General features: G+C 47.3%; 1 protein-coding gene across 10 annotated transcripts in view; it reads left to right on the top strand.

Moving 5' to 3' along the window:
- Positions 1-20665, top strand: part of LOC114145445 (cytoplasmic phosphatidylinositol transfer protein 1) — a 104897-nt gene that overhangs the window by 76762 nt on the left and 7470 nt on the right. For 9 of the 10 annotated variants that reach the window (XM_028019018.1, XM_028019025.1, XM_028019022.1 and 6 more), the window contains 2 exons: positions 4-321; positions 4174-4394. In XM_028019018.1, the coding sequence (XP_027874819.1) occupies positions 4-321; positions 4174-4394 (539 nt within the window). Of the gene's footprint in view, positions 1-3; positions 322-4173; positions 4395-20665 lie in introns of those variants that run through there. The other variant, XM_028019027.1, reaches the window with a different exon arrangement.

Below are 20665 nucleotides of genomic sequence, written 5' to 3'. Positions count from 1 at the left end.
CAGCTGCACTGGAGGTGAATTCAGGGGTTAAGTCTGTCCTGCTGCCCTGCAAAACCAAAGTCTACCTGCCTAGAGGCGCTAGAGTGGAGTGGAGGGACGGAGAGAACAAGATGGTCCATGTGTATCCGAACGGTTCTGATGATCCTGAAGAACAGAACCTGACCAGCAGCAACAGAACCAGGATGAATGACGACCTACTGAAGACTAAAGACCTCAGTCTTACTCTGGAACGTCCCTCAGTTGCAGACAGCGGGATCTACACCTGCAGAGTCAGGAAACGAGTCATCCTGATGATGAAACGGGTTCATCTCCAGGTCAAAGGTCAGTGGTATAAATGTTGGATTTATATGCATCAGTCGGTGTTGTGGATCAGCTGCAGATGAAGGGAACCATCAGTCTGTTATCAACAGCTGTTGATGTTCAGTTTCACCTCAAACAGCTGACTGTCTAGTGAGGTTACTACAGGTTCAGCTCATCAAGCTGCACTTTACCAAGATCTCTGCATGCTGCAGCACAGCATCGTCCCTGGCCTCCATAGAGCGGATCTCTGCTGAATAAAGACCTCCAGACTCTGAGACGCCTTCCAGAAGCCCAGCAGTACTCTGGGACTCTCACCTCATGATGGAAACAACCCATAAACCTTAACCTTTTCACACACTATGAAGTTTCATGTATCATCTTCCACTTCAACCATCTATACGGCCACAGTTCTAAACCAGTCTGTGACTGGAAATCTAGGTCAACCGCAACAAATAAGAAAAATGTTAAATCATCTCACTGTAATCAATAAAAGCAAAATAATTCCCATTATAATGAACCAAATGAGTAAATGAATATATAGTAAGAAAAGTTTCACTAAACACCAGATAAACAAAGATAATAATACAATAAGTATATTTAATATTAATTAAGACAGCATTAATATCACTCAAATTGTTAAAAGATGTGTAAAAGGCATATTCTAAAATGCAGTCCTGAAATAAAAAGATATAAAACCACAACAGGTAACAGTGTGTTTTTAGCACATACCTATAATCTACAGCAATGTGGGACACACTCAGCCAGCAGGCATGACGTAGGCAGATCCTGTACACTGTCCTAGAAAGATGTTTTGGAGGAAAAATCTCAGAGAAACTTCATAAAAGCAAAAGCATTTGACTCTAACCAAACCCAAACTCTTTAAATCAACTTAGTAACAGTTGACGTTACATTTTTATGCAACACAAAAGCAGTAAAAAGTATTTATATGTTATAAACATTACTGAGGGGGAGATAGCATTAGCACACATTTTACCAGCAGCTTCTGTTGGGCTGCTGCAGCTACGTCAACATCAGTGAAGGAGCTTTCCTTCTCGCCTCATAGCCACACATCACGCTGGTTTTATTTTATCATATTATTTTTCCGGTTACATGATCCATCAAACCATGTCAAATGCTTTGATTACTTAATCGGAGTTATTTCCTGCAGCTGTGTGGAGATCTGAAAAACTCGTTCCATAAAGCTCGGAAACCAAAACTGTTTTTGTGGCTGACATTAAAAACGCATCAGATTGTTGCTATGGTAACCAAACAATCTAACTATGAAGATTGTTTGTTGAACTTTTTCAAAGTAAACTTGCCAGCTTCTTAAAATCTTACATTTAAATGTTAAATAATTTAAAATCTTTGAATTTATGTATGCTGAAACCATTAAATCAAATTGAGGAGCATTGATAATCTCAATAAGCAAATATTACATTTCTATATCTATGGTCTGTGTTAATTTTTTAAAATGTTACCATTTATGGGGCCCCTGAATGCCTGGGGGGTCTTATGGACTCAATTTGGATTTAACAGAAGTGCAAATAATTGATATTCATTTTAATAATTTTTTTTTCATTTGTTGTTTTTAAGACTCGATAGCTGTGGTTTTAAATAGCATTTCACTGGCTATGTTTTCCTGTAACATATAATTATTCAGTAATATTTTTACATTTCCTGTCAGCTTAACATCTTTTAATATAAAAACACAGTGGAGCGCCTCGGCGCCCCGACCGCTGGGCTGAGCAAGATTTCTGGGGGAAACTCTGGAAATAAAATGACCTCAGCTACATACTCCCTGCTAAACTTCTCAAAACAGTAACAGGTCAGAAGTGACACAAGGCAACATTAGTTAAACTCAGCTATGTTTTACTAACAATCACTGTGCAACTAAGGGTTTCTATGTTTCAATAGAAAGTGACATTAAGGAGTTGGCCAGACTTTTAATGTTTTGTCTACACGTTCTCAAATCGATTGCCAAATAACTGTTACCTGAACATAAAAATCACTCTGCTCTTTGGTCAAAGCATCACGTACTGCAGATACTTCACAGTCAGATAGAGACTGAGTCTCTAGTTCACTCAATGGGGCTGCATCCTGAAGGTTTTGGTGGTTGACAAAAGAAGATTACAGACTATACTACAGACTACAGACTTTGTAGACTGACCAGGGCTGGCCCAAGCCTCAATGGGGCCCTAAGCGAAATTTGGTTTTGGGGCCCTTTGTTCCTGCTAACAATGTGGACAGGCTGCAATCAACAGTTAGACTATTAAATCATTCGCACACCTGCTATAAACTTATTGCATCTCTGATGGTGCTGTTTACATTATATCCTATGCATGTATCATATAAGATACATTTATCGGCCAGTTGATTTCTGAGGGCCAATTTCCTTAATTTTGGGGGATCGGTGATCGGCCGATACTTACTAGTGGAACCCATTTTATCCCCTGATCTTATTTTCGTCAGCAAAGGCTTAAAAATCAGCCTCTGTCCTCGTCTGCTCTACAGTCAGAGGTTTGACTGACAGACCGGCCCACCAGGTCAGGTCTGAACGTTTACAGTTAACAATATTCACCCCACTGTTGCCAAATCACTGACTTTCTTCCTACATTTAGCAAAATTTAAGACAAAAAAAACCATATTGGTATCGGCCAAAATCAAAATCGGCAGGTCAGGTTTTTTTAGGATCGGTAACCAGGGATCGGCCAGAAAACTGCAATTGGTGCAGCCCTACACACATTCATAACATTCTTTGATTAAATTAATTTCTCTTAAGTGTAACTCCAATAGCTAAAAATTAAATTTACACCAGGTGAATCTTTCTCCCCTGAGAATGTGGACCGGTACCGGTACCAGGTTGATTCTGAACCTTCAAATGATTTGAACAGAAACATAACTTAGAAGTTGATGTAAAAATAATGTTTGTTTTAGCCACAAAATGATTTTGCTCAGCAGCAAACAACAAATCCCAAACTACAGCATAGAGCAGCTCATCGATGAAGCAGCCATGTAGCCTGATGTAAAATATTTTGCTAGACAGTGTCAAACATTGAGAAGTTTTAATTATTGTTATCAAACGTTATCAAACACGACGTTTTGAAGCCAAAAAATCTCAGAGATATACAGAGCCAACCATGAGAATCAACTAATTTCAAGTTAAAACTCAGCTTTACACAAAGACGCTAGTATAAATGTTTGGCTGTTTAACTGAACAGTTCAAGGTCGCTATGAAGCTAATTTTCTATTAGCAGCTTCACAAATCTCTTTTATAAATATTACATTAAAACAAACCTTTATCTTGGCTTTTTTCTATTATTTGTCTTTTCTTTCTCCCTGAAGGACAAGTCCTCTTTTGAGACATTGTTTTGCCAACTTATCTTCTGACCGAAGCTTTGGACGTCTGGATGCTCTCTGCACATTGCACGGCAGCTCATGTTACCGACAAAGCGTGCGGTACCTACCGCGACCACCACGAGTCCCCAAGAGCATTTTTTTTTTCGTTTTGTCCATAAAATAATGATTTCTACATACATTGTCAAATATATTGTAAAAACAAATCACTTATGATGAAATTGTGTGTTTTTGTTATTGTGATGACATAGAAATCGTTATTAAAAAAGAAATCAGCTCCACTGTGGGGGCCCCTTGGTGGCCCTGGGGCCTTTAGCGGCTGCTTAGTTTGCTTATGCCTTGGGCCGGCCCTGAGACTGATGTTGGAATAACTTTTATTGCGTTTTCTCTAATTGTTGAATTATCTTTCCTTCATAGAAACTTATGAAGAAGAACCAAACTGGCCACTTTATTAGTCCAGTTACGTGTTAGAATATTGCAAATTGTTTTTATTTAGTTTGTTTTTCTTTCTTTTTTCAGATATTGTTGGTCAGTATCAGCCTGACCTTAAAGAGTCTCTGAAGATGAAGTTCCAGAATCTCTCTGAAGGCGTCGCTGAACCTGGAAATAAAACCGTTCTGAACCAGATCTACACAGAGCTCCACATCACAGAGGGATTAACTAGAGAGGTCAGCCAGGAACATGAGGTCAGACAAATTGAAACAGCATCCAGGAAACAAGAAACAATCAGACGAGAAAACATTGTCAAGAAAACTGGTAGGGGGTTTGAGATCTATCCAGGTACATGCAGAAACAGGTGCATGAAAGCCTGAGGGAAATAAAGCAATCTTGTGTTTTGATTTATAATGATTGAATGTTTTGATAATGATTAAGTTGAATATGGATGAATACAATAGGTAAAATGACTGTATGTAAGTAATCACTGAATGATTTACTGAATGATTCTGAGGTGTACGAATCATGATCTGTAATAGCATGACGACAATGAAATGATTAAGGTTTGATGATTTATAATAAGTGAAAGAGGTGATTAATGCTTATGATTAATGCTTAATGGAAATCAGCACATAGTTTTTAATATTTGACTGTGTTTAAAAGTTAATCAGAGAAAAGCACATAGGTTTTAATGTTAAAAAGAAAAAGGGAAAAAGCAGAAGGGGAACTTGTGAGTTCCTGCTGTCGCAAGCAGTTCTGAACAGATGGCCAGATGCACAGGATGGGTGGGGTGGTATGGTTGGCTAAGAACAACACTGAGGGAAGGACGGTACTTTCCATCCCAGCCAGCAGACAGGAGGGGCCGAAACCACGTAGACTGGCACTCCCCATACACATATATGGCAGAGAACTGTATATAAGCAGACGGAAAAGGAGAAGTTCTTGTTCTTTGTCTGCGGCACCGAAGTAGAGCTAACAGAAGAAGCAGATTGAGCAGACCACACCCTGGAGCCACGGGGAAAGCTGAAGCTTCGTGCCACCAAAGGGAGACAAGTTCCAATCGTCCAACCCGGGTTCCTGATTCGATCGTCGGTCTCACCTCAACCCAAACATTGCGACAGACTTGGAGAAAGGACAAAGGTCCCGGAGGGATTAAAGAGTTGGGTTTTCAAAAGCAATTGAACCCTCTCTACTTTGCTTCCATTCTAAAGAGGATTTTTTCACACAAAGGATAAAGATTCAGACCAAGGTTTTCGGACGATCCTGTTGCCAAAGATCCACCACCAACTGGGTATGAGTTAAACTCGCTTCCTAAAAAGCTATCTCAGAATCTGTGACATAGGTTAGGGAAAGAGACAGGAAGGTATGATTATACATGTTGATCTTATTACACTGCTCTTGACTTGTATACAATTGATTATTGATTTGTATGTCACATATCCCTGCTTAAGCTTGCTTAATAAATTCTTACTCTAAGATTCTAATGAGGTTGGTGGACATTGGAATTAATTGAGTCATTTAATCATTTTTTTTAGTTCTTTTAATAAAGGTAAAACTAAGGTACATGGTTCTAGTAAAGAGGAGGCTTCATAATTTCCTTTGGCGAGAGTAAAATAATGACCCAGGGACTTACATCCAAGTCACTAAATTTAATCTAGCCGGTTCCAAGAGCAAGTTATATTTTAGAAAGCGAGCTACCGTTAACAGGAGTGGTTATTGGAATTACGCAGCTGTGAGGGCTACTCAGCTGACTGTTTCTTAACTGAAAAGGGTCGTAACTTCTGGATTGGAGGTAGTTAGAGCTAGACGAATCGCTTTCGACACCAGTTTAAATAGATTATCTCTTATAGATCTCTTTTAGGGTAATACCCAGGTCTTAGAGATTTTCCGGACCTGTTAGACAGAGAACTGGTCAGTAGTCAGCCCCGGAGGGTTGTGATGAAGTGGGCGGGGCTAGCTATTGCAGGATAACGGACATGGCGCCCAACGTGGGGCGGAGCCAAGTAGGCGGGCCCTAATAAACCAAGTCAGTAAAAACAGAAGTGTGATTCTGAATAGCTCACTTGGATGGTTAACTCTGAGGGAATAGAGTTAACGGTGACTGATAAGGCCGTCGGTCACAACCCTTGCAGTAACTGTATAGCATGCAGGTGAGGGAAAGCTTCTACTGAGGATAAGTGATAGTATCCAGACAGTGAAGCCAGTAGCCAACACAGCCTGGACCCATCCCTACTCAAGAGCGCAAAGAGAGGCTTTGGGGGATAGGCAACTCGAAGGCAAAGACAACTATGGATGACGAAGAAAGGGGGGAACTGGATCCCCTGCAAGAGCCAGCAAAGGGACAAGAGGCAAGCAACATCAGCCGGGATGGAGAGAGTCATCAATCCCATCTTTCCCAATCCACATTATCACAATTGCCTGTATCGTTGATATTACTCGGTGATGGATTGGATTCCTGGATTGAGGTAATTAGGAGGGTTTTCTTTGAATCTCACTACACCATCAAAGAGGACATGGCACGGAACTTAATGAAGTACCTGGTGCAGACTCGGATATACTTTTGCACACTGCTTAAACATGGTCACCGACTGGGAGTCGTTAAATGCCCGGTGAAGGTAACCAAGAAATCGGAGATCAGAGAATGGCTGGAATGGTTCGCTGAACTCCTTGAAGGATGGACGATTGGTGAGCTGCGGATGGTCTACAGCCCCTCCGAGAAATATGACAGCCTAGTGAAGACAGCTACATTGGCAGCAGGCATCGAAGGGATCCTGGTGAACCCTCTAGCCAGTGGGGTGCGCAAATACAAAGAATATGCCGAGGTTCTGCAGAGACTTTCGGCCTTCAAAGAGACCCGAAGAAAAGAGCAGGCCCCAGACAAAGCGGAATCGGAGGTGGCTGAGGCCCCCTCTCAACTGCCCAGCAGAGCCACAACACCGACTAACCAGCCGAAGCAAGATCAGCAGGACCTGATAGACCTGACGGAAGGCGATGACGATATCCCAGCTCGACCGGGAGCATCGAGGAACGACGAGATCCCCTCTGAGCAGTCAGAAGAGGAAAATCACGAGGGATCGCTCATCGACGCCTTCGCTGAGGAACAGTTGGAGCAAGCGGCCAGGGATTGGTCCCCTCGACGGGGTCAGGAGTTCGGGTTTCATCCCCGAGTCCACAGCACGGAAAGGAGGCAGCTGCTGCCACCTACGGAGACTCTAGCGGGCAGCAGCTCCGACGAGGACGGGGAGGAATCGGATGAGGAGCTATGGGACCCCGGCCGCCCTAAAAAGAAGACCCAGAAGTCGGATGTTTGGAGGAGCACCCGAGAGTTGGCTAAAATACCATCAGAGACCATCAGCTTAAGGCTGCAATCCGGGCTCATGATTTACCAGTTTATTGGAGGAATATGGGACCTTGAAGGTGACGGGCTGATTGTGTTCACCAATGATAAATACAAGATCCACAATCGAAAGTTTCGACGCAGCCTTAAAAACCAAGCTGGGAAATACTACCAAAAAGATTCAAAGGTGTTGGAGGCTTCCTGTAGTGAAAAAACTAGGGGAGACGTAGTGATGATGAAGGGCTACAGTCTTCCTTATGGTGCCGTAATCCTGGTCCCAATTGATGTTTACAAGAAAGGAGAAAGTCTGGAGGAATATCGGAAGAAGATGTGGCATGGACTCGAAAGGGGCCTGGTGACCGCCAGCAACGAAAGCATGAGAAGGGTGATGGTGAGCGTGCAGGGACTAAGATCGGCAGATTTGCCAGGGGACACCGCCAGGGCGGTCACAGAGAACGGAGTGGTGAACATAGCCAAGACCAACAGTCATTTCTTTGTGTTCAAAGAGGTGGTGGTGGTGGTTGACCCCCGTATGCATCGACTCCGTACGGAGCAAGGTGTACGAATGGCAACTGAAATGGAGGAACAATGCCGCATCAGCCACCCAGCAAAGGAGATCAAGAAATATCCCTTAAAAATACCCCAGAGTGGAGTTTCAAACACCACCCAGACCGGCACGGCCAAGGTTATGGAGCCACTCAGGATAAAGTTAAGGGAAGCACCAGTCGGGCCAGAGTCCCAGGCCGCAAGATATGTCAAAGAATTCTCATTCGAGGGAAGCAGCAGTGAACTGAGGCAACCCAACACGGACAGAGTCAAGAATGAGCAGCCGACGGTCCAGAGAGAAGTAGGACCGATGAAACCAGCCAAGATTCAACCGCTGAACTCCCCCAGGAGGGAACCTCTTCGACAACAACAGTATGAGGACATCAGCGACTCGGAAGAAGGAGAAGAGCAACAGGAGATCGAACATTCTGAAGAAGGAGAAGAAGAGATTGATCACGGCAGCATCTTCTCCGACCCAAAACAACCACCGACAGGGCATAAGACACTCCGAACAGGACAGCACCGAGGAAAGAAGAAAGAAATAGAAACCTTTGACATCGAGGGTTCTTCTGAGAGACTGGCGAGAGACGTGACCTGGGGCCCTGTACAGGCTAAAGACGGACGGCGTACGTATGTACCAGAGGTCGGTCAGACAGAGTACCAGATTCCAGCAGGATGGGCCAGCAGGCTGGGAGACAAGGTGCTGCTCGAGGTAGAAGCGACAGTCGGGGAGTGGGCTAACATCCTGATGACACCATCCTGCTCTACCCTGACAGCTCACTATTCCCTGACCACCAACTTCAGGAACGCATACATGGGAATTATGTATGATGTGATGCTGCGACGACTGAAGAAAGCGGCCTACAAGTACTCCAGGGAGACTCGACAGAAGCTGGACGAGGTGTCGGCTGATGAGGAGGAACCTCAGGCGACGTCTTCAGAGCCAGGACCACAGACCCCGCGGGGACCACAAGGAGTGTCAGCCCAGCCACCGGCCACTACTACTGGACAAGATGCATACGCAGAACTAAAGAATCTAAGGCTGGTGATTCGTAGTAAAAACGCAGACGAAAATAATGAGGAGTATTTGAAAGATGTCTGGCCAACTGTGCTATCTACCACCAACCACGAAGGGGCCAAAAAGTTGTGGCTGACCAGCGTAACTGCAGACCCGATGGTTGGAACAGAGTCAGCACAGAGCAACTATGAGAGATTAGTGTTGGAGGACATGGACGACGAAGAGTCCCAGGTGAAGAGGGCTAGAGGACGGCTGGACAAAGGAAGCCGGTTGGAACCGCTTTGGCACACACTAAAGCAAACCGTTTCTCCCGCGAGGTACGTGAAGGTACTGCGTGAGGTGACAAAGGGACGAAGAGGAGAGATTGTGTTTGTGAAACTACCAGTGAGAAGCACAACCGTGGCCCAGATGGATGTGGCAGTGCAGGGATTCGACCTGGAGCAGCAGTACTACGAGGACAAGAGGAAGAAGGAGGCTAACCAACCAGCCAAGCCACCTGGAAGGGTCAACATCAGACAGCCATCCAACTTCCAGAACAGGCCGTTCCCGCAGGGCACACAGCCATCCAACTTCCAGGGCCGGCCGTTTCAACAGGGAGCACCACCATCCAATTTCCAAAACCGGCCGTTCCAGCAGAAACCACCAGGACCAAAAGGAAGACCGACCAACCCGCCGGCTTCGCAAAATCAGCCAGGGAAAGGTCAGTTCCTGACGGATGAAGAATATAGGAAATTGAGCCCAGAACAAAGGACGGCCCTCCGTGAGTCCCGTAAAGCCGGGGCCGGAGGGTCACCAAAGTAATGGCGTCCAGGTCGCGGGTCATTTTAGAAAATGCCTACTGGGAAGGGGACGAAATCTACGCCAAAGTGGAGGGAGTACCCTACCTGGTGGACACCGGAGCGGAGGTGTCTATGACCCGCAAAGACCTAGAAACAGCAGGACACCTGAAGGTTCAGTTTGCTAATGGAAAAATAGAAAAAATGCCATACGGGACATGGAAAGGAGTAGTGTGGGTGAAAGGTCCTTACAATCTACTCACAGTAAAAGACTTAGATGAACTCAGTAAAAAGAAAGGCACACATCGCCGACTAGAGCGAAGGCTGACGAGCTTGAAAGCAAGGTTGGTGAAAGTCGGCCCGACCCAAGCCGGATCCGGGCAGCAGGACTGGTACAAACCGATTGACATACCAACGGTGACAGAACAGAAGATCGCAGAGAGTGACTTCTCCCCGGCTGGGAAAGAGAAGCTGCGCGAGATCATCGTTACAGCGCAAGTGGCACGGTTCAAGAACGATTGTGGGGATTTGGGTCCAAAGTTTGTTCATCACATCGAAGGTGGGGTTCATCCACCTGTTCGGCAGTACCCGCTGAATCCGGGAGCAGTCGAGGAGATGGACAAGATAGTGAAGGAGCTGAGCGCCCTGGAAATCATCAGAGAGGAGCTCAACCCGATCACCAACAGCCCCATCCAGGCGGTGAAGAAACCTGAATCGGCTGGAGGGGGTTGGAGACCAGTTATCAACTTCAAGGCCCTGAATCGGAGAACAATAGCAAACCGAGCCAGTCTAATCAATCCCCAAGGAGCGCTGAAAACTCTTCGAGTCAAGAAGTTCAAGTCATGCATCGACCTAGCCAATGGATTTTTCTCTCTACGCCTCGCCAGACAATCGCAAGGTAAAACTGCATTCACCCACAAAGGCAAGAGCTATGTGTGGCAAAGGTTACCCCAGGGATACAAGAACTCCCCAAACGTGTTCCAGTCAGCAGTGATGGAAGTACTGGGGGACGTAGGAGCAACTGTGTACATCGATGATGTCTTTATTGCTGATGACACAGAAGAAGAACACCTACAAAGACTACAAAAAGTGGTAGAAAACCTCACCAAGGCAGGCCTGAAGCTAAACCTCAAGAAATGTCAATTTGGACAGTTCCAAGTGAATTATCTGGGTTTCCAAGTCACGTCGGACTTGGGACTCTCAGACGGGTACAGAGAAAAGCTGACGAACATTCAACCACCTCAGTCAGAGAATGACTTACAGAAAATATTAGGACTATGCAACTACGTCCGGGACCACGTACCCAATTATCAGAAGTATGCCAAGCCTTTGTACAAATGCCTGAGAAAGAGTGAGGAGGACGAGAAGGATGGAAAAAGACCCTGGGTTTGGACAGCAGCGAATCAACAGAACCTGGAAGACTTGAGAAAAGCCATTCAAGCAGCTGTGAGACTGGAGCCAAGAAGTTTGTCAGAACGACTGGTAGCAGAGATCAGCTGTGAGAATGACGATGCCATGATCAAAGTAAGTAATGAAAATGGAGGCTTGGTTACCCTGTGGAGTTACACCCTGACTTCTGTTGAGAGGAAATATCCGCAGGAAGAGAAAGAGCTAGCGGTGTTAGCTCGTTACTGGGGTGTGCTGAAGGATCTAGCACAAGGACAACCAGTTAAAGTCATCACACAGAGCCAAGTTCATAAGTATCTAAGAAAAGGTACCGTGGAAAGTACTAAAGCAACTAACACACGGTGGGGAAGATGGGAAGACATCCTGCTGGACCCGGAGATTGAGATTGGGCCAGCACAACCCACCAGTAAGAAGAAACCGCCAGAGACATCTGAGAAGCCAAAACAACCGGAATGGACAATCTACACCGATGGATCCAGAAAGGGGTCCGACCAGTCGGCATACTGGGGATTTATTCTGAAGCAAGACGGCAAGGAAAAATGCCGTCAGAAAGGAAAAGCTCCCGGTAGTGCTCAAGCCGGAGAAGTAACGGCCGTACTGGAAGGATTGCTGGAGCTGGTGAAAAGGAAAATCAAGAATGCCAGGTTAGTAACCGACAGTTACTACTGCGCTCAAGCCCTTAGAGAAGACTTGGCCATTTGGGAAGAAAATGGTTTCGAGACAGCGAAGGGCAAGCCAGTGGCACACAGAGACTTGTGGAAAAAGATTGCTGAGCTAAAACTACAACTGGAAATAGATGTTGAGCATCAAAAAGCACACACGCATGAGGGAGCTCATTGGCGTGGGAATGATGAAGTGGACTGTTATGTCCAGCAAAGAAAGATCGTCTTTGTCGGTACCGAGAAGTGGGACAGCACTCCCAGAGGACGGGAGGTCCCAGAGGAGTACGTGGTTGAGGTCGTGCGGAGCGTGCATGAGGCCCTTGGACATGCAGGCGTACGACCTACCCGTAAGGAGCTGGAGGAGCAGGATCTTTGGATCCCGGTGAAACAAGTCCAACGCGTGCTAAGGGACTGTGAAGTATGTGGACAATACAACGCAGGTCGCCGAGGGCAGCGGATGGAGGGGTTATCCATCAAAAGCACGGTCCCCTGGGGTTCAGTCTGCATGGATGTTGCAGGCCCCATGGGGATAACAGGAAGAAGAGGTGAGAAGTACCTCTTAGTGCTGGTGGATTCTATGTCGGGGTTTGTAACTACAAAAGCAGCCAGGAAAGCAAACGGCAACAGTGTTGTCGGCATGCTGGAACAAGTATGCAGTGCCCTGGGAATCCCGAAAGAGCTGCGCACGGATAATGGGACTCATTTCCGTAATTCACAGGTTGACCAATGGTGCCAAAAGTTTGGAGTAATGCGAGTTTACTCTCCACCCTATACCCCACAAGCTAACGGAGTGGTAGAACGAGCCATAGGGTTAGTGAAAAGCTGGATAGCTAAAAATGCTAACACCAACAATTGGAGCACACAGGCGGTGGAAATAGGGCAGGCCCTGAACGACAGAAGCAGAGCCGAGAGGCCCGCCCCTGCAATGGAGCTCAACCAACGGCCGTTCACCACGAAGGAAGTGGGGCGGAGCTCCAGCGACAAAAAGGAGAAGCCGACGCCCAGAGTGCCATTCCGAGAGGGACAGCGCGTGTGGGTCAAAGCAAGGGAGCAACCTGTAAATGCAGCAGTAAAACCCAAGTTTGAGACCACTGACATCGTCAAGCAAGTACTGGATAGGAACACAGTATTGCTGAAAAGAAAAGGGATTCAAGGAGTTGAGCAGCTCAAGCCAGTTCCTGACTAAAGTGAAACAGAAGCCGGTGAAATGGCCAGTGAATCATGTACCATTCCACCCTATATCGGACTGGCCACCGTGAAAGGGGTGGTTATAATTAGAAGAACACCTTCAGGGATTTGGGCAGGACGAGCCCTGAAGAAATTGGATTGGGCTAAAAAGGGAGTCCTGTCGGAGGAGCGAGAGATGCTGATATGGGCAAGAGCTAAAAGTCGCTGTCCGGTTTGTTTAGTAAACAACCCACTCCCCATCACCTGGGAGGGACCGGGCCGTGAAAAACCCAGGAAACAAGGAGCCACCGCAGAGATACTACAACATCTCCGCGTCTCTCCGGTTACGGTTTTGAACAACACCATCTGTGGGAACTGCCGGGTAGGTTACCTGCCCCGACTTCAGTTGGAGACCCAATGGAGTTGGCAGAATGAAGAACCAAAAAGCTGTTATTGCGTCTGGGATGGGGACGATCTCCATCACTGTTCTACTTGCGAAGACCAGCTGGGGAGAGGAGAACTGACTTTGACAGGTCAGGCTGAGGGATGGCAGGTGACGAGGTTTTACAGCTCGCTGCGATATTACAGAACATATGGACAAGTACAACCAAATCACGGGAGCCCCATACCAATAATATTACCAGGACCTTCAGCTCCCCCAAACACCCCAGAAGAAGCGGATCCATGGGTGTGGAGGAGAGAAGAAGGGCCCCATGATGTCCTGTGGGATTCTGTTCATGCTGCCTGGCCGTATGAAGCTGCTGGAACATCCCTGTCATTTCCACCATTGAACACCAGCCACTCCCCTGTGATCTTCCGGGTACATCGTCCTCACGCGTACCAACCATCAGCCGAGGGGCTAAGTGCACTCCCAGATGATGCCAGAGACCAAGCCATTAATGGGGGTTGGACAGGCCCCTGGGAGCTGACCACATGGTCACATCTGATTTTGGAAGTCATCAATGACTGCACAATTCCTGTGGTGGATTTACCGGACGTGCCAAGGGAAGATGGAGTACGCTGCTCAGATATGTATTACTACACCACTGAGGTGGACGGGTGGGGCAGCAATGCGGTAAGACCTAAGGAAAAGTCTTGCCTGTACTGGATAACAGCGGAGTCCCAGTTTCGGGATGGAGTATTGCAACACCCGGGAGGAGTGGCCCACAGAGCGGGTACGCCCTCCGATCCTAGCACCTCCTGCCAGATTCAGCTGTCAGTGCGCATGATCACCGTCCCCTTTAAAGGAATCTACTCCGTCGGAGCAGCCATCAAAGTGGTGCCAGACGAGCAGAATTACGCCACCGTGTCCTACACCGAACCGGAGCCTCCTAAGAAGAAACCCAAGACCCACGCCTGGCAGAAGCTCGCTTCAGCATTTCCATGGAGGAAGAAGAACCAAGACTAACGGATAAACCGGAAGGGGGAAAACGAGTCGTCAAGTCCCAACGTCAGTCAAAACCCACAAGACGGACAGGTACAAAGGTTTTTGTAACTAAAATGTTCAAAGTAGGAGCTGGAGTCTCGTCGGGACTATCAGATAAAGGTCCGTTCCTGAGACTCCCTACTACCTCTATTCTCCTGGATATGCCAAGAGAAGATTTCACTCCTTCCAATCCGCTCACCGAAGCATATTTTCTCAAGTACCTCATATATCTTCGACCCACTGATTTTCAGAACACCAAACAGGTGGGGGAAAGTGAAGAGTACACGTCACCCCCTCCAACGAAGCCACATTTATTCATCCCCACCGCACCGCCTGCTTGGCAAGGACGAGGGTCCAATAACACGGTCCATTATGCATCAATTTCACCTATGAGCCCAAGATCTCTGCCATGGACTTTTAATACAGTGTATCACAGGGTGCATGGGATCGAACTACGGATAAGGTGGGGTCCCCATTACCTTGAACCACTGCAAGGACTGTATTGTGAAATTTCGCTTAATGACATGATTATTTGGACCACATCACCAAGTATGGCAAAAACCATAGTAAAGAGGGAAATTAATCCAGAATGTTATATATTTAATAACACCAGGCTTCCATTGAAATTGGAAATAGACAGGGTCTACCCCAATCCGCCGCACCAGAGGATTTTTACCCCGTCAACCTGGGGGTACCGCACCAGACTAACTTTACATGGGCAACCTTTGTACACCTACATCTCAGTACCCGCCCCAATAGGGTACAATCACGAATCTTGGTATGACCAGGCGTTGAAAAACGGCACCGCCCAAGGCCCGTTTCCTCGGCCGGACTATTGGAGGGTGTTCCACTGGAAGTGGGTGTGGAGGGGGTTGGAGCCCGACTTACCCTACCCCTCTCCTATATTTACAGCCTTGCAACACAGAAGAGCCACCAGACGCGTTGCGAAGGACCCTGCTAACCAAGGCCGTATCAAGGCTTTAAGAAAAATTTGCACAAAGCCTGATACACCGGATCCCAGAGAATCACTAATCTGGCCAGAATGGATGCTATCGGCATGAGGCGCAAGCCTACAGACCAGGGTTGTCTGGACTCAACATCGGATTCGGACAGCTCTACTGACACTGACGACGACTCGGACACCTCTAGCGAACCTCTGCTACGGAAAACGACTACGATAACAGGAAAATCCCTTTGCCTGAAAGGGCTGCTGACGCTTCTTGCTTTGCTATTTGCTGCTGCTATTCTCGCTACGATCTTCTACTTTATCGGAGTTGGACCGTGGTACCTTACGCATACAAAGGTCACTTATGGACATTCCAAGTACGCCACTTTCAACTGCTGGAATACAAGCACCACGGCTATTTTTGTGCCATGGGACAACGAAACTTCTGCCCAGAATCGAACCGGATTATTCGCCAAAGATAACGGCAAAAAGTATGTGGAAAGCCGAGCCTACAAAGTGAACGACTCCTCCCTAGACGACCTCCTGAATCGGACCTGGGAGATCTACGCCTATGACTTCCTCGAGACCGGAGCGCTCTGCTGGATACGGGTTCTACAGCGCAAGGACCGACGGACCGTGAGATGCAACTGGATTCATCCGGATCGAGGCTTTCCACAATGGCATTGCAATATGGCCTGTCGGTCGCTACTACTTTTACCGGAACAGGGATACTGGGATACCGAAGTTATATACCCGGCCCCGCACAGGTCCTCAGGCTGTCGAACCTGGCTCCCACGAGGGGAGTTTTGGGGAGACTATCACCTAAATTGCAGAGAAGATGCCAACATCACAGAGCGAGAGCGGATCAACAGAACCTCCCGAAACGACTTTCGCGACTGGGTCACGAGCCCCCCCCCCAACAACAGTTTAGCTAATATTACGGCTTTCCTGATTCGGCAAGGTCCTACACGGTTTATGTACCAATCTGACCAACAACATTGTTATAGGCACCACTTTAGGTGGTTGAATGCCTGCCTCTGGAATAAGTTCGTCAAATGCAGGGGCCAAAATTACATTGTAACAGCTGTAGAAGAATACTGGACGGATTTATGGCACTCTGTACGCACAGTACGTACAGAAATTGAAGTTTGGCTGAATAACACATTCCCATGGACATATATAGCAACGGATCAAACGTTCTTTGTGGGAGACTTCCCAGAGGGAGCGGTTCGCTCTCCTGCTGGGTTACAGGAGCTACACATTGCCAACTTGCGTACCCAACGCCTTCCAACTCCTGAGGATCTTCTGAACGCTCCTAAGGATGATTTTGCAAAGATTGATAAGTGTGTCGCCAAGAGGATCTTTGACAGCCTCAACGATACTTATTGGAGGAAAACCCTATCTTCACCGCGATGTGACCTCTTACAAGAAAGCCATACTTTATTTTCCGTATGGAAGTATCACTGCCCCGATCCCGACACCTTTCCTACCGCTAAATGGGCTCTACAAGCCTGCTATGAGGATCATTATCGAGATTGCGATTGGGAATGGTGGGGACTCCAACAGGAAGAACTTCAAGCCTGGGTTATACCATGTCTCAGTGAATCCACCAATTATTGGATCAAGTACCAGTACCTCGCCACAGTTTATTCTAAGGACCGCGCGATTTGGCCTGGAATTTTTTGGAGACCTGAAAACTACGTCAACCCGAGACCCTGGCGCATGACTTGTAAAAACAACACACGACATGTCTTTGAATGTGTCATCAGTTTGGCCAGAAGACCCTGCCACGAGGTCCAAGGTTGGGAAAGCTACTGCAACCAACATTATGCCGATGAGTATGACACTCACTCTTCTGAAGTTACTTGGCGCAAAATCAATGGTACTTGGCGGAGGGCTATAGTGAGCGGAAAGACCTGCACCGATGCAATTCTGGGATACCATCTCCAGAAGCGCAAGAGCATTCTGGGTCTCCCAGTTCCGTTCATCCCAAATCCCCTGGTGGCCATCGCCGAAGGACATGCTTTCCGCAAGAATCTGTGTGATGGGCACACAGACCCAGGGTTTGATTGGGTTGGGCCTAACCTTTTGTATTCCAATCTCACCTGCCAAATCTCTAAGGAAATTTGGGAAACATGTGGAAAAGGATCTGACCAACATGAATGTTATTGGTTCGAGACTTTGGGCTCAGCTATCGTGACCACCCTTACCGACGTCGTGGAAGGCGTTGCTAACGTTGTAGAGGGAGGCCTCCACATCGTCGGACAGTGGCTGCTAGATGCTCTGAGCCTGCTGTGGCCATACATCTTGGGCCTACTGGGCGTGGCCGTGGCTTTAATCGTTGGCAAAATTGTCTTGGAGGTGTGGCTGAAAGCACTATGTCATTGCGAAAAGAGGGGGTACCAACCCCTCCCCCCGAAGGAGGAGCCTGCTTCTGCATAAAAGAGAGCTGCCGTGTGCCTGCGAGCCATTCAATCCTCGCTGCAGCTGCCGACAATATCGGAACCAAAAGAACCACCATCGGACATCATGGCATCTAACTCTTCAACCAACACATCGAACCCCAACTCACTATTTGCTCCAATTCAAGTGAGTACCCTTGAGCACTTAGGGGTTACCCTGGCCTGGATACTCTACTGCCACACTGGTTCCTGGCCCAGGGGACATCCTATGAGGATCTTCGTTGCGCTACAAGGATATGTCAAGCTTATCCTACGACCCATCATCCTCCAGAAGTGGGGGTTAGCTTCATCCCTCTTCGCTTGTTACCTGATGGGCCGTACCCGCATCAACTGGCGCAGGGGCGTTGTGGTCTGTCTATGGCTCGTCACCGATACCACAGCCCTCATAATGGAGTTGGTCCTTGGGGGTCGTCAAGCAACTCGAACCGCCCCACTTAAGATCCTCACAGCTATTCTAGAAGGGCTCTTTGCAGTATCTATCCTCGTCTACTTAGCGCGCCAAGCCTTGTCCATCAAAGGTCGGGGCAGGCGCATATGGCTACAAAAGTGGATAGTTCTGGCTCTTTGGGCAACGGTTTGGGGGATCTTGGTGGTCCTCTACTGGCTTCAGGAAACCTCTGACCTAGCCATCGTGGTATGGATGATGACCTACGCTGCAATATTCCATGATTCCGCTCATGTCTATGATTGGGGCGAACCGGCTCCAGATCACGACATTCCGGTTCCTGTGATTAATTCTCCCTGGCTGGCAGCCCAAGCAGGCACACGAGCTTAAACCAGCTACACTCTCTGCTCTCGCTTTTGCATATTCGTTGTGTTATTGTTAATCCGAAACCCTAATCGTGAAGTTACCTAGGTTGCTGTTTCTTCTCAGGCACCAACCTGCTGTGTGGGATGTGGGATCGCCGCAGAGTCCTATGGATTCATATGGGTTGCATCGTCCTCCCGCTGGTGTCACCGTTGCGTGAGCAGCCGTATCACCGATGTAACGGCAATTCTCTGCGCCACAGGGCAAGGAGATTTGCCTTACATAGCGGCCTCCACATCTCGATCCCTGGAACGGGTGCACAAAATAGTGTGGACCTCTGCCTTTGGCCAAGAAGAGGACGACCTTACAACATCTCCAATGCACACGGGACTCCTGCTGCCCGTGATCCAGAAATTATGGGAGCACCAGCTTACTCGACAATGCCTGCCAACTCTACACCTTCTCGATGGACGAGTTGTGGCAGTGGGCGAGTACCTTCCACCAGCGTGTCCCGTGTCGCCGGATATGTTTATCGATGTCGGATGCCAAACCAGCAGTGCGACTCACAGAAAAGGTACCCAAACTGAGATTCTCAGTTCATCTCACCAAGCGTGCCAGACAGAAGACACCCTCTTCGTGTCATCCCCTTCACCAGATCCGCCTTCCACCGATATGGATTTTCAGGATTTACTGACTGAGTTGGAGGGATACTGTAACAACCCACCAACACTGCCAGACTCTGAGATGGATCTGTCTTCGCTTCTGCAGTCTTCCCTGGAGGACATTAGCCCTCCCGGATCAGCAGGATCTCCACTTCCTCCACAGTTGGACGCCGAATGCTGGATTTCTCCGCCGTCCAATCTGACAGAGTATGAGGTTGTGGATACCTGGACACCATCATCATCTCCGGTTGCCTGCTACGAACAGGACATCTTGACTGCGGATTGCGGTGATGGACTTGACCTCTTTTGACTTCGGACTTTGTGTTTTCTGCGATGCACCGTCCGATCTCAAGGAGGGGGTGTCAAGAAAACTGGTAGGGGGTTTGAGATCTATCCAGGTACATGCAGAAACAGGTGCATGAAAGCCTGAGGGAAATAAAGCAATCTTGTGTTTTGATTTATAATGATTGAATGTTTTGATAATGATTAAGTTGAATATGGATGAATACAATAGGTAAAATGACTGTATGTAAGTAATCACTGAATGATTTACTGAATGATTCTGAGGTGTACGAATCATGATCTGTAATAGCATGACGACAATGAAATGATTAAGGTTTGATGATTTATAATAAGTGAAAGAGGTGATTAATGCTTATGATTAATGCTTAATGGAAATCAGCACATAGTTTTTAATATTTGACTGTGTTTAAAAGTTAATCAGAGAAAAGCACATAGGTTTTAATGTTAAAAAGAAAAAGGGAAAAAGCAGAAGGGGAACTTGTGAGTTCCTGCTGTCGCAAGCAGTTCTGAACAGATGGCCAGATGCACAGGATGGGTGGGGTGGTATGGTTGGCTAAGAACAACACTGAGGGAAGGACGGTACTTTCCATCCCAGCCAGCAGACAGGAGGGGCCGAAACCACGTAGACTGGCACTCCCCATACACATATATGGCAGAGAACTGTATATAAGCAGACGGAAAAGGAGAAGTTCTTGTTCTTTGTCTGCGGCACCGAAGTAGAGCTAACAGAAGAAGCAGATTGAGCAGACCACACCCTGGAGCCACGGGGAAAGCTGAAGCTTCGTGCCACCAAAGGGAGACAAGTTCCAATCGTCCAACCCGGGTTCCTGATTCGATCGTCGGTCTCACCTCAACCCAAACATTGCGACAGACTTGGAGAAAGGACAAAGGTCCCGGAGGGATTAAAGAGTTGGGTTTTCAAAAGCAATTGAACCCTCTCTACTTTGCTTCCATTCTAAAGAGGATTTTTTCACACAAAGGATAAAGATTCAGACCAAGGTTTTCGGACGATCCTGTTGCCAAAGATCCACCACCAACTGGGTATGAGTTAAACTCGCTTCCTAAAAAGCTATCTCAGAATCTGTGACATAGGTTAGGGAAAGAGACAGGAAGGTA

This window comes from Xiphophorus couchianus, chromosome 5, assembly GCF_001444195.1.
Source record: "Xiphophorus couchianus chromosome 5, X_couchianus-1.0, whole genome shotgun sequence".
NCBI classification, from domain to species: Eukaryota; Metazoa; Chordata; class Actinopteri; order Cyprinodontiformes; family Poeciliidae; genus Xiphophorus; species Xiphophorus couchianus.
This window is presented reverse-complemented; position numbering and strand designations above follow the sequence as displayed.